General features: G+C 39.1%; 1 protein-coding gene across 16 annotated transcripts in view; it reads left to right on the top strand.

Moving 5' to 3' along the window:
- NEB (nebulin) overlaps nt 1-13,640 on the top strand; it is a 265,748-nt gene that overhangs the window by 162,353 nt on the left and 89,755 nt on the right. For all 16 annotated transcript variants that reach the window (XM_075317192.1, XM_075317196.1, XM_075317191.1 and 13 more), the window contains 18 exons: nt 1,527-1,634; nt 1,716-1,829; nt 3,409-3,606; nt 3,713-3,817; nt 4,748-4,852; nt 4,939-5,043; nt 5,134-5,241; nt 5,330-5,443; nt 7,794-7,991; nt 8,087-8,191; nt 8,359-8,463; nt 9,560-9,667; nt 11,067-11,174; nt 11,378-11,485; nt 11,877-11,981; nt 12,071-12,178; nt 12,266-12,364; nt 12,459-12,569. In XM_075317192.1, the coding sequence (XP_075173307.1) occupies nt 1,527-1,634; nt 1,716-1,829; nt 3,409-3,606; nt 3,713-3,817; nt 4,748-4,852; nt 4,939-5,043; nt 5,134-5,241; nt 5,330-5,443; nt 7,794-7,991; nt 8,087-8,191; nt 8,359-8,463; nt 9,560-9,667; nt 11,067-11,174; nt 11,378-11,485; nt 11,877-11,981; nt 12,071-12,178; nt 12,266-12,364; nt 12,459-12,569 (2,112 nt within the window). The remainder of the gene's footprint in view (nt 1-1,526; nt 1,635-1,715; nt 1,830-3,408; nt 3,607-3,712; nt 3,818-4,747; nt 4,853-4,938; nt 5,044-5,133; nt 5,242-5,329; nt 5,444-7,793; nt 7,992-8,086; nt 8,192-8,358; nt 8,464-9,559; nt 9,668-11,066; nt 11,175-11,377; nt 11,486-11,876; nt 11,982-12,070; nt 12,179-12,265; nt 12,365-12,458; nt 12,570-13,640) is intronic.

The following is a 13,640-nucleotide window of genomic DNA, read 5'->3' as shown; positions in this document are numbered from 1 at the left end:
CAAGACTAAGTGTAACTTCATAACAACACCAAGCACAAACTAACTTTTTCTCCAGCAAGTCTGGCACACCGCAACTCACAGACCAACACAGCATAAACTATAGTTGGCACAGGTAGAAGGTTTCCTCCAGCCTAAAAATGAGTTGCAGAAGTGATTGGCTTCCTTATAACATAATAAGCAGGCTAGCAGAGGTTGACTCTTGCTAGCCTGTCTATGAATGAGCAGACAGCAAATCAAGACTAAAGGCCGCTTTACATGCTACGACATCGCTAATGCGATGTCGTTGGGGTCACGGAATTTGTGACGCACATCCGGCTGCATTAGCGATGTCGTTGTGTGTGACACCTGTGAGCGATTTTGCATCGTCGCAAAAACATTCAAAATCGCTCATTGGTGACATGGGGGTCCCTTCTCAAATATCGCTGCTGCAGCGTGTACGATGTAGTTCGTCGCTCCTGCGGCAGCACACATCGCTCCGTGTGACGCCGCAGGAACGAGGAACCTCACCTTACCTGCCGCCGCCCGCAATGAGGAAGGAAGAAGGTGGGCGGGATGTTACATCCCGCTGATCTCCGCCCCTCCGCTTTGATTGGGCGGCCGCTTAGTGACGTCGCTGTGACGCCGCATGGACTGCCCCCTTAGCAAGGAGGTGGTTTGCCGATCACAGCGACGTCGCAGAGCAGGTAAGTAGTGTGACGGGTCCGGGCGATGTTGTGCACCACGGGCAGCAATTTGCCCGTGTCGCACAACCGATGGGGGCGGGTACCCACGCTGGCGATATCGGTACCGATATCGCAGCGTGTAAAGTGGCCTTAAGTGTAACTTCATAACAACACCAAGCACAAACTAACTTTCTCCAGCCTAAAAATGAGAGGAGCAGATGTGATTGGCTTTCTTACAACATGTGATCAAAGAAACCTAACAAGCAGACTAGCGGAGGTTAACTCTTGCTAGCCTGTCGACGACCGGGTCTGCCTGAGTTGATCAGTAACACCAGAGAAACCATTGGACGGAGTGTCAGACACTACAATGTCACTTGCCACAGTCAGCAAGTGACAGTCCTTCCAAATTACAAATGAACAAACCTACTTTTCTTCTTTTTTCCCATCTCAATATGTCACCTTTGACTAATCTGAATGTTTTCCCATTTCTACACTTTTTAGTATTTTGTTATATATTACGTACCATTATCCGCCCAATCATATTCTCTCACATGATGTGATATTCCAAATTTCTTTAGGAAATTGTTTACATTTTTTTTTTTGGGAAATTCTTTATTTTGTTTTTATATACAAGTTCCTTCACAAAATAAACTAGTATATTGTGAACGGCGACATTTTTTTTTTGTCATCTAGTTTTTAACCATTTCTTATCAGGTTTCTGCTTTATTAGTATCTTCTAGGGATAATTTTTTTTTGTATAAAGCGTCTCCATTTTTTCTCTCTTTAGTAAAAAATTATTAACCTTTGTCAATAAATAATGTTATTGATAAACTTTATATCTGTTTATTTTTTCTTGCTTTTTAGAAACTGTACAAAGATTCCTGGGATAGCACTAAAGCGCTAGGCTACCAATTGGATGCCCATTACATACCCATCGTCGGTGCCAAACACGCTAAGCTTGTTTCTAGTGACGTAAGTTTCACATTACATATATATCTCACATCTTACTATCATATCAGATTGTAAAATACATGTATCAACCTTGGTTCACAGGTAAAATACAAAGAGCATTATGAAAAGGAAAAAGGTCACTATCTTGCTGGTTCCCAAGTTGGAGATTTCCCTAGTGTTGTGCATTCTTTGGCTTTCCAAAAGATGAAGAGCGTGGTAAGATTTTTTTTTTTTACTTTTTGACAATTTTGAACCTTCATCGAATCCCACATATTTTGCACATCAATACATTTCCATTGATGACATTCAGTCAAGATAACAGTTTGTGCCATGTACCAATGTGTTGAACACTAGAGAGAAGAGGTTAATCCACGCTGCTGTAGCAATGGAGACCAAGAAAACCTTATCCTGGATAGAGATTTAGGGTCAAGCCATTTCGGAGTAAAAGCAACTCCTTTAGGATGGCCATTGTCAACGCGTTTCGGAGTAAAAACAACTCCTTCAAGATGATCATTTTCAACGCGTTTCGGAGTAAAAACTCCTCCTTCTTCAGGACAATTATTGTCAACACGTTTTGGAGTAATAACATCTCCTTCTTCAGGACAATCATTGTCAACGCATTTTGGAGTAAAAACTCCTTAAGGACAATCATTGTCAATGCGTTTTGGAGTAAAAACTCCTTAAGGACAATTATTGTCAACGCGTTTCAGAGTAAAAACTCCTTAAGGACAATTATTGTCAACTCGTTTCAGAGTAAAAACAACTACTTCAGGATGTTCATTGTCAACGCGTTTCAGAGTAAAAACAACTCCTTCTTCATTACAATCATTGACAACAAGTTTCGGAGTAAAAACTCCATAAGGACAATTATTGTCAATGTGTTTTGGAGTAAAAACAACTCCTTCTTCAGGATGATCATTGTCAATTCGTTTCAGAGTAAAAACAACTCCTTCTTCAGGACAATCATTGTCAACGCGTTTCAGAGTAAAAACAACTCCTTCAGGACGATCATTCTCAAAGCGTTTCGGAGTAAGAACAACTTCAGGATGATCATTGTCAACGCGTTTCGGAGTAAAAACAATTCCTTCAGGAAAATCATTATCAATGCGTTTCAGAATAAAAACAATTCTGTCTTCAGGACACTCATTGTCAATGTGTTTCGGAGTTAAAACAACTCCTTCTTCACGACAATCATTGTCAACAAGTTTCGGAGTAAAAACATCTTCAGGAAAATCACAATTTTTATCCTGAAGAAGTTGTTTTTTCCCGAAACGTGATGACTATGATTGTCCTGAAGAAGAAGTTGTTTTTACTCCGAAACGCATTGACAATAAATCCCTATCCATGATCTGTTTTTTTTGTGGTCTCCATTCCCTATGCCAGTGTGGATTAACCCATTCTCTCCAGTGTTGTCTCCATTTCATGTTTCTTCAATAGTTATAACTTTCACAACTTTTTCAGGTGAGCACGTTTCTTGATTAGTACACCTTTTCCATCAGAGATAAGACTCTATTTTTCCGCTATTTGTCTCCCCTGTTGCTCTACATTATGTACCAATGTTTAGAAGAAATAAGTTACCATTTCACCTGCCTTGGAAAGTTTTTCCAATCTTTCAATATGGCATATGGTAAAATAAATAGTATCATTCGAAAGGAGACTTCATCCCGTAGAAAACAAATCCTCATATGGCCTATAGGCATCAATGACCAAATATCAATTAATTGTCTATAAATGTTCCCCAATCTTAGTTATTTTGGAGGTTTTATCCTTTTATCTTTACTTTTTTTATTACTAGCTGGCCTACAAGAAGAATTACGAAGACAACAAGACCAAGATCAATATTCCAAGTGACATGCTTAACAACGTCCTGGCCAAGAAATGCCAGCAGATCCTTAGTGACATTGAATATCGCCGCTATCTCCATGAATGGACATGTCTACCTGACGAGCAGAAGGTCATTCACGCCAAGAAGGCCAATGAAATCTTAAGCGATGTATGTAACAAAATACTTAACATTCCTATATTTCTGTTAACATTTCAAAATAAATATACGGTATATATTTTTATTAATTGCTTATTTTTTATTATTTTCTTTGTAGGTTCTCTACAAGGAAGACCTAACATGGCTCAAGGGTATTGGTTGTTACGTGTGGGACACTCCAGAGATCTTACTTGCTAAGAATTCCTATAATCTTCAGAGTCAAGTAAGTCGTACCTTAGGGTTGTATTTTTTATATAATTGGAGTTGTCTTAGACTTAATTATTGATCATCTATTCGTAGGATAGGTCATTAATATCAGATAATTTGGAGTTGTAATGCTTGGCACTATGGAGTAGTGTGATACTAGTCACTAGGTGGCGCTGGATGGGAAGGTAGGAAAATAGACACTGTGTGGCGTAGTATGAAGTTAGTAACTAGATGGCGCTGGAAGTACTAGTGTACTGAGAGAGCAGAGGGAAAGTCAGACAAGCCGGGATTAGTAACCAAGAGGACTCGACAGAACACAGGGAACAGGTAGAAACGAGGTCAAGATGCAAGCCGAGAGTCAGGATACCAGGAGAGTACGTATAGAATTCAAGGAGCAGGTGGGGACGTGGTCAGGAGGAGGTCCGAGGTCAGAAGCCAGAAGGTAACGACAAGGTCCATGGGGGTAGGCAGATCAGAGTCAATAACAGTCCAGGTTCAAGTAGCCGAGGTCAGATAACAAGACACAACAGGAGCCAAGCACTTAGTGCAGAACAGGAAATACGACTGCCGTCGTTCCGGCCGAGCACACTCCCTAATAAAGCAAAGCAATCACCCGAAATGCGTAGCATGTGAGCAAGCCCCACCCAACACCAGCATAGGACCCAGTGCGGAGAAGCAACTCATCCACAAGAGTGCAAGACAGCAGAGCATCAAGGCAAAATGCTCTGCACGGAGAAACCGGCAAACACCTGCTCCACAGGAGAGCATAACTGTACGTCACAGCACAAAAGATGCCGTGGCAGGAGTCCAATGCATGACACAAGTGGGAGTTGGGGTACCAAAAATGCTGAGATGTCTTAGACATGTCTGAACTGAGAGCACCCCTTTAAATGAATTTTCTTTTATTTATACTATGGTCTTTGGATTTTTTTAATTTTTTTTCTAGGCCAAGTACACCAGTGCCGGCAAAGAAAACTTTAAGAACTACAGTGTTGTCACTGATACCCCAGTGTACGTCACGGCTGTCCAAAGCGCCATCAATGCAAGCGATGTGAGTATCCGATTAGCGGTAATTAGTATTTATTGTTTGTCTCAATGATCTTCTTATCTCGTGATCGTCTTGTCTCTTCCATTCAGCTCAAGTACAAAGAGGATTTCAACAAGAACAAGGATAAGTACACAACAGTCTTGGAAACCGTAGATTACGATCGTACCCAGAGTCTAAAGGATCTCTTCAGCAGCGTATGTTCTCCTATAGAATGTGTGATGTACGACGGATAAATATGGAATTTATCCTTCACGATAATCCATGAAATGTCTTTTAATCCTCAGAACTTGTACAAGAAATCCTGGGATAGCATCAAAGCCACAAGCTACCAGCTTCCTCCAGACTCAGTGGCCTTGGCCTTCGCTAAGCAGAACAAGCACATTGCCAGCACAGTAAGCATGCGTATCTGAAAACAAGGCCAATGATTGTGTATATTCCTGATCATATATGTGATACAATGTCCACCATTGTCTCGTCTAGACGAAGTACCGTGAAGAATATGAGAAGTTTAAGGCTCTCTACACTCTACCAAAAGGTATTCAGGATGATCCCAGCACCGCAAGATGCCTCCGAGTGGGCAAGCTTCCTCTGGATGTGAGTATGCCTTAATTTGGGTTATGGTTGTGGGTTTATTACATTTTCAAGGATCAATACTGTTATTTATGCACCACATCAAATCAATGAAAGTTGTCCAAACCCAACAATTTGACAAGGTCAGCCATAAAGAGTTTTGATTTTATTGCAGATTTCAACTTTCAGCAGAATCCTTCAGATTACTAGATGGAATTGGCACTTACACAAACCAGAGAGATCACACAGTACAGTATTAAAGGGATTCTGTCTCCAGATTTTATGCCACCTAATCTGAGAGCAGCATAATGTATGGGCAGAGACCCTGATTCCAGCGATGTGTCACTTACTGGGCTGCTTAGTGTAGTTTTGATAAAATCAGTGTTTAATCAGCAGGACATTATCACTAGAGGACTACTTGGTAGTCTAGCATATTCATGAGTTCTGTATAACTGCTAGATCCACAGCAGAGAAAATATTGGTTTTATCATAATGACAGCAAACAGCTCAGTAAGTGACACATCGCTGGAATCAGGGTTTCTGTCTCTACATTATACTGCGCTCAGATGGAGAAGCACAAACCTGGTGACAGATTTCCTTTAACTAACTCAACATTGAACGCAGTATCATCTGCTCAACACAGTCCCGCAGTATAAGCCTGCAACTGTTGTATACAAAAACAACGCCACTTCCATATTTGTTATGATCCGGAACCATGGAAGACCACCACAAATCATTGCTAAAAGGTGACAATAGCATTGGCAACTAATCTGGCCACCATCCCCTTGCTAACCATCACAACTAGAAGTAGCCGAGGGGTGAACTAACATCCTGTGCACCGCGAACCCAGCCGGAGAACTAACTATCCTAAAGGAAGGAAAGATGAATAACTCTCTGCCTCAGAAAATAGACAAGAATAGCAAGCCCCCCACATTCAAAGACTGCGGTGATATAGGAAAAACACAATACACAGATAGATGACAGGATTAGCAAAAGGTGAGGCCCCCACTGACTAAAATAGGAAAGGACAGGAAGGGGACTGATGGTGGCCAGAGAAAAACCCTGCAAAAATCCAAATTCCTGGTACAAAAAGGCCCTCAGATTGCACGATCTGAACTCTGTCCTATACCAGGTGCTTTTGTCATACCAATGAACAGAAAACAAGAATCACAACAAATTCAACAAGCCACAGACACATGGACCCAAAGGAGCTATACTCCAAACAGAACTGCAGGGAGTTCCCCAGCCAAGCAACTGAGGGGAGAAATCCCTGCATGCAAATAAACTGAAAACAACCACAGCAAGTGACAAACCCAGAAAAGAGCAAAAGAACCGAACAATAAATAAAGAGCAAGCACGTATCTGAGGTAGATGTGGTGTGGAGCAGAATGAAGCAGGCTGGTGATACAAAGAACAACTGACATCCGGCATCGCCTGCTAACAGACCAGGATTTAAATAAGCAGAGAGTTAGCAAAGGAAACGCCCATTGCATAACACACCTGGTCCAAGTCCAAACCATTCCTGGCCACCAGAGGGAGCCTCCCAGCAGCCAAAACATAACTAACATTCACAACAGTACCCCCCCCTTGAGGAGGGGTCACCGAATCCTCACCAACGCCACCGGGTCGCTCGGGATGAGCATGATGGAAGGCGCGAACCAACCTGTCCGCATGAATGTCAGAAGCCACAACACATGGACCCAAAGGAGCTATACTCCAAACAAAACTGAAAACAACCACAGCAAGTGACAAACCCAGAAAAGAGCAAAAGAACCGAACAATAAATAAAGAACAAGCACTTATCTGGGGTAGATGTGGTGTGGAGCAGAATGAAGCAGGCTGGTGATACAAAGAACAACTGACATCCGGCATCGCTGCTAACAGAACAGGATTTAAATAACCAGAGAGTTAGCAAAGGAAACGCCCATTGCACAACACACCTGGTCCAAGTCCAAACCATTCCTGGCCACGGGAGGAAGTCTCCCAGCAGCCAAAACATAACTAACATTCACAACACATATTGAAGTGTATGCACTTTGTCAGCTATATGTGTAGCAAAAAGTTCAGAGAGAATTATCAGCGAACGGTCATCTAATGTATTTCTCCAATTCCACGGATCAAGCTAAAAAAAACTTGTTTAAGAGGTATACGGACGTTTTTTTTGTCTACAGCTCGTATACAGACCTATGTATATGCAAACATAACCAAGACTCCTTCTTGACTGCTTAGGAGCTGTATACACTAAACGGTGGCATATTTTTAAATACACTTGCCTCATCTTTTAGTTGAGATACTCTGATGCAATTTTTAAAAATTGTAAAATGTCAACAATATTTGACACAACACCTTGTTCATCCGGATGTTCTCTTCGTAGCGTCTGTACCGAGAGACCTATGAAAAGAACAAAGCTAAGATTCACATCGCTCCAGACATGATGGACATTGTCTCTGCCCGAGAAACACAAAGTAAAGTGAGCGAGATCGACTACAGGAAGTATCTCCACGAATGGATCTGCCTGCCTGACCTCCAGCTCTACGTCCACGCCCGCAAGGTCAACGACCAGCTGAGTGATGTAAGTATCGTTTAACTGCTATTCCTCAATGGATTCCTCTTTGTCGGAGTATTTGATGGCATACTAAACCCTTCTTCGGCTTTCTTCCATTTTAGATTGTCTATAAAGATGACCTCCATTGGTTGAAAGGAGTAGGCTGCTTCGTTTGGGATACACCTGAGATTCTACGTGCCAAGCAAGCAAATGACCTCCAAAGTGACGTAAGCGCTACAATGAGCAGTATCCTGTGTGGCATATATATATATATATATATATATATATATATATATATATATATATATATGTGTATATATATGTGTGTGTGTGTATATATTAGATATATATAAAATATACTGTGTTTGTATATATAAAAAATATTTTTTTCCAGTTCAAGTACAAAGCTAAAGCCGAGGAGATGAAGAAGAATTACTCCTCGGTTATGGAGACTCCGGTTTATGTTCAAGCTGTCGTCAGTGGCAAGCAAAGCAGTGATGTAAGTAGGCTTCCCAAAGTCCGTCTTCCCTGGGTTGTTCTTCCTCTCCCTACCACAGCACTGGAGGTGATTAACATATGAACACCCATTTATATGTAAATTTACAAATTTACCCTTTGACAGACACACCTCCTTACCCTTTGACAGACACACCTCCTTACCATTTGACAGACTCACCTCCTTACCCTTTGACAGATGCACCTCCTTACCCTTTGACAGACACACATCCTTACACTTTGACAGATGCACCTTCTTACCCTTTGAGAGACACACCTCCTTATCCTTTGACAGATGCACCTCCTTACCCTTTGACAGACACACCTTCTTACCCTTTGAGAGACACACCTCCTTATCCTTTGACAGACACACATCCTTACCCTTTGACAGACACACCTTCTTACCCTTTGAGAGACACACCTTCTTATCCTTTGACAGACACACCTCCTTATCCTTTGACAGACACACCTCCTTATCCTTTGACAGACACACCTCCTTATCCTTTGACAGACACACCTCCTTATCCTTTGACAGACACACCTCCTTACCCTTTGACAGACTCACCTCCTTACCCTTTGACAGACTCACCTCCTTACCCTTTGACAGACACACCTCCTTACTCTTTGACATACACACCTCCTTACTCTTTGACAGACACACCTCCTTACCCTTTGACAGACACACAAGTCTAAAATAGCCCCAGTGGCAACGTAAAAATTGCAAGATTACTAATTTTTGTTTGTTTTTTTAGTAAAGATTATAATTTGAAAAAATACATATTGCCAACAAATAAAAAAAAAAAGCATGTACCACTAAAACATGTTTAGGAGATTTTCTGATGATAGCTTCTCTTGAATCTCTGTAATAGTTCTTTATCATTTCACCCCAAATAATTGTGTTTGCCTATATTAGGGTGAACACTCGATGGACTTATTGTTAACTTCAACCTTAAAAACTATAAAACCATATTCGTGAGGCAGATAAGTCCATTACCAGATCACATACAAAACTTATTTTTTTCTTTAGAAGTTTTGAAGCTGTTGTACTTTATATTTCCAGTGCATTATACGGTGATTGTAACATGTTCTCTTTCCCACAGAATGTTTATCGTTCTGATTATGAGCATAACATTAAAGGAACCATGACATCAAGCTCCGATACAATGGAGCTGGACCGAGCCAGCAACGCCAACAAGATACGCAGCGATGTACGTACATTATATACATATGTATACTGGCATTACAGTGCATGCATTTATAGGGGAAGATGTAAAATTTTAGATTTTGTTAGGATAGTTCGATAGGTAAGAAACAACAAATATAAAATAGAAAGAAAAAAAGAACAGATATAAAATAGAAAGAAAGAACAGATATAAAATAGAAAGAACAGATATAAAATAGGAAGAAAGAACAGATATAAAATAGAAAGAACAGATATAAAATAGAAAGAACAGATATAAAATAGAAAGAAAGAACAGATATAAAATAGAAAGAAGAGATATAAAATAGAAAGAAAGAACAGATATAAAATATAAAGAACAAATATAAAATAGAAAGAAATGACAGGTATGAAATAGAAAGAAAGAACAGATATAAAATAGAAAGAACAGATATAAAAAAGAAAGAACAGATATAAAAAAGAAAGAACAGATATAAAATAGAAAGAAAAAATATAAAATAGAAAGAAAAACAGATATTCAATAGAAAGAACAGATATAAAATAGAAAGAAAGGACAGGTATGAAATAGAAAGAAAGAAAAGATATAAAATAGAAAGAACAGGTATAAAATTGAAAGAACAGATATAAATTAGAAAGAAAAACAGATATAAAATAGAACAGATATAAAAAGAACGAAAGAAAAGATATAATATAGAAAGAATAGATATAAAATAGAAAGAAAGAACAAATAAATTAGAAAGAAAGAAGGAAAGAACAGATATAAATAGAAAAACATATAAAAAGAAAGAAAGAAAAGATATGTAATAGAAAGAACAGATATAAAATAGAAAGAAAGAACTGATATAAAATAGAAAGAAAGAACTGATATAAAATAGAAAGAACAGATATAAAAAGAAAGAAAGAAAAGATATGGAATAGAAAGAACAGATATAAAAATAAAGAAAAGATATAATATAGAAAGAACAGATATAAAAAGAAAGAAAGAAAATATATAAAATAGAACAGATATAAATTAGAATGAACAAATAAAATAGAAAGAAAGAGAGAAAACAAATAAAATAGAAATAAAGAAGGAAGGAAAGAACACATATAAAATAGAAAGAACTAACATAAAAAGAAAGAAAGGAAAGATAAATAAAAAGAACAGATATAAAATAGAAAGAAAGAACAGATATAAAATGGAAGGAACAGATATAAAAAGAAAGAAAAGATATAAAATAGAAAAAAAGAACAGATATAAAATAGAAAGAAAGAACAATAATAAACAGATGTAAGATAGATAGATAATAGCTAAGCATGAAATAGAAAATAAACAAATAGATTATAGATAGCTAGTAAACAGATAGATACAATATATATATATATATATATATATATATATATATATAAAGGAGAAAATAAATAATGTTCTATTTCCATTCTTGCAGAGTCTGTATCGTGCTGCTACTATCAAATCCCTGCCTAAAGGTTACAGTCTTCCCAACGACACGCCAGCACTCGTACAAGCCAAGAAAGCTCAGCTGATCGGCAGCGATGTGAGTAGTAATGCCCGACCGATGCTGCGCTCATGTACATTGCACACTCACACTCACTTGCACATATATTGTGTATTATTCGTGTTTTGTAGCCGGCAATATTACTGGTGACACCCTCTAATATAAAACAAACCATGTCCTCTGAACATTAGAAATGAATCCGTTTTTAAGCTTTTTAATTTTTTTCTTGTCTATTAACTCAGGTGAAGTACAAAGAAATATATGAGCACGTGAAGGCCAAGGCTTACACTCTGCCTCCAGACAGCGTCAGCTCCGTCAACTTAAAGAAAGTGAACAACATCATTAACGAGGTAAGTCATTTTGACTAGTGTTACAATTGTAATCACTTGTGCCCTATTATTACATGTAATTATAGTTTTTCTTGGAAAAATTGGCCCACTAATTACAGTTTCCAGGTGTATTATGTAGGGAAACCCCACAATAAATATGAAGTTTCCCTACAGCACTCTCGCAGGGGAAATGGGGTTATTACACAATTCTTAATGTACTATCACCATAACGGATGGTCATCTTGGGTCCTCCAGAGTGGCATATCGTTCCTAGCCATTTTCAGCCCTAGATTTAAGATGACGATCTATAACGGGGTGATCTTTTAGGGTATTTAAAAATAGTTTTAAACTAAACCAATGAAACGTGAATGATTTTCTAACACATTTTCAAATTCTCTTTCTTGTCTTTCAGAGACTCTACAGACAGTTGTATCACAAGCAGAAGGATAAGATCCACACCACTCCGGATACCCCAGAAATCCGCCAAGTTAAAGCCACGCAGGACGCTATTAGTGATGTAAGCTAATAAAGATTGAAATTTGCAGTCATCGCCTCCGAAAGCTCAGCCAACCTTAACTCTTCTCTTGTCCTTATTTTGTATTGCAGCTGGTGTACAAAGCCGACTACCACAGCAAACTCCAAGGCCATATGATCTCCATGCCATATACCCCTCAGACCATTCACTGCCGCTACGTTGGAGAAATAACCAGTGATGTAAGTCATGTTCTCCTGGGAGGTCCTAGTCATCCCGAAAATCATCCAAGCCATTCTCACCAACCTATGTCTACTTGTGTCCCTTAGAATAAGTACAAGGAAGACTTACAATGGCTGAAAGGCCTTGGCTGCTTCATGTATGACACCCCGGACATGGTGAGAGCGCGTGACCTCCGCAAACTATGGGTAGGTGGAAATTCTTACTCAATATAGTCTCCTTGTAATACTTACTGCCATCACTGTAAGTCTAAAATACCGGTTTATATGCCTTTTTCATCAGTCCCATTACCAGTACACCACACCAGCCAAGAAGATGTGGAATAAATACTCCGTGGTCTTGGATACTCCAGAATACAGAACCGTACAGGAGTTGAAGACACATCTCAGCCAGGTAAGAACTTTGTTATTAAAAGTGTAATTTTTGTCTTATGTAGATAGAATTCGTAATTACAACTTTATTTCTGGGTCGCTCATTGGGCTCAGAAAAGAACAGTAACACTATGAGTGGGTACAAACATGCCAACTGTCGAGAATTTGTTGGGATTGTCCTAATTTTTTGCAAACAATCCAAGACAAAATGGCGGTGTCTTGGGCCTAAAAGGGGCTGGGTTTGCACAAACCCCTTGCAAAAGTATATATTTTTTTAAATGACATTAGGGAGGTAAATGGGGCAGGATTTAATGACCTTAAAATACCAACACCAATGTTGGTAAGTATGTAAGTGGTGTTTAGGCACAAGGACCTATCATAGTAGTAGTAGTAAACATATTATACAAAAATTAAAACTACCTCATTCAATCAAGTACTTACATTTTATTTTTATGGCATGACATATTTATATATGGTGGACCTTTTTGTAGATTTTTCACATTGAGCCAAACATTTTAAAGTAAATTTCTGCTTAAAGAAGACAAACCACCTGGATGTTCCTATATAACCTAAAGCCAGTACTATACTGGCGCTGTCATGCTGATTCTATACATAGCTTTAGTTGTGAGATCGGATGTATAGTTTCTGAAATACAGGCAAGTAAAGTTTGTGAAATACACTGTTACTTGATTGATAGCAGCTACAGAATTTCTAATAGATGGGTTGGGTTTGCTAGTTATTTCCGCCCCTCTCTGCCTGCCCGTCCTTCCTCCCCCTGTCCTTCCTCCTTCCCTCCTCCCCCTGTAGTAAAAGACACAGGGGAGGAAGGACAGGCACACAGACAGGGGCGGGAATAACTATTAATACCCGACCCACCTATTAGATATTCTGCAGCTGCTATAAATCAAATAACAGTGCATTTCACAAACTTTACTTGCCTGTATTTCAGAAAGTATACATCCGATCTCACAACTAAAGGTATGTATAGAATCAGCATGATAGCGCCAGTGTAGAACTAGATTTAGTTTATATAGGAAAATCCTGATGGTTGGTCCTCTTAAAAAGAACTTGTCACTAGGTAAAAAGTGTCCAG

This window comes from Anomaloglossus baeobatrachus, chromosome 7, assembly GCF_048569485.1.
Source record: "Anomaloglossus baeobatrachus isolate aAnoBae1 chromosome 7, aAnoBae1.hap1, whole genome shotgun sequence".
NCBI lineage: Eukaryota > Metazoa > Chordata > Amphibia > Anura > Aromobatidae > Anomaloglossus > Anomaloglossus baeobatrachus.
The sequence above is the reverse complement of the archived record's forward strand: the minus strand, read 5'-3'. Positions and strand labels throughout refer to the sequence as shown.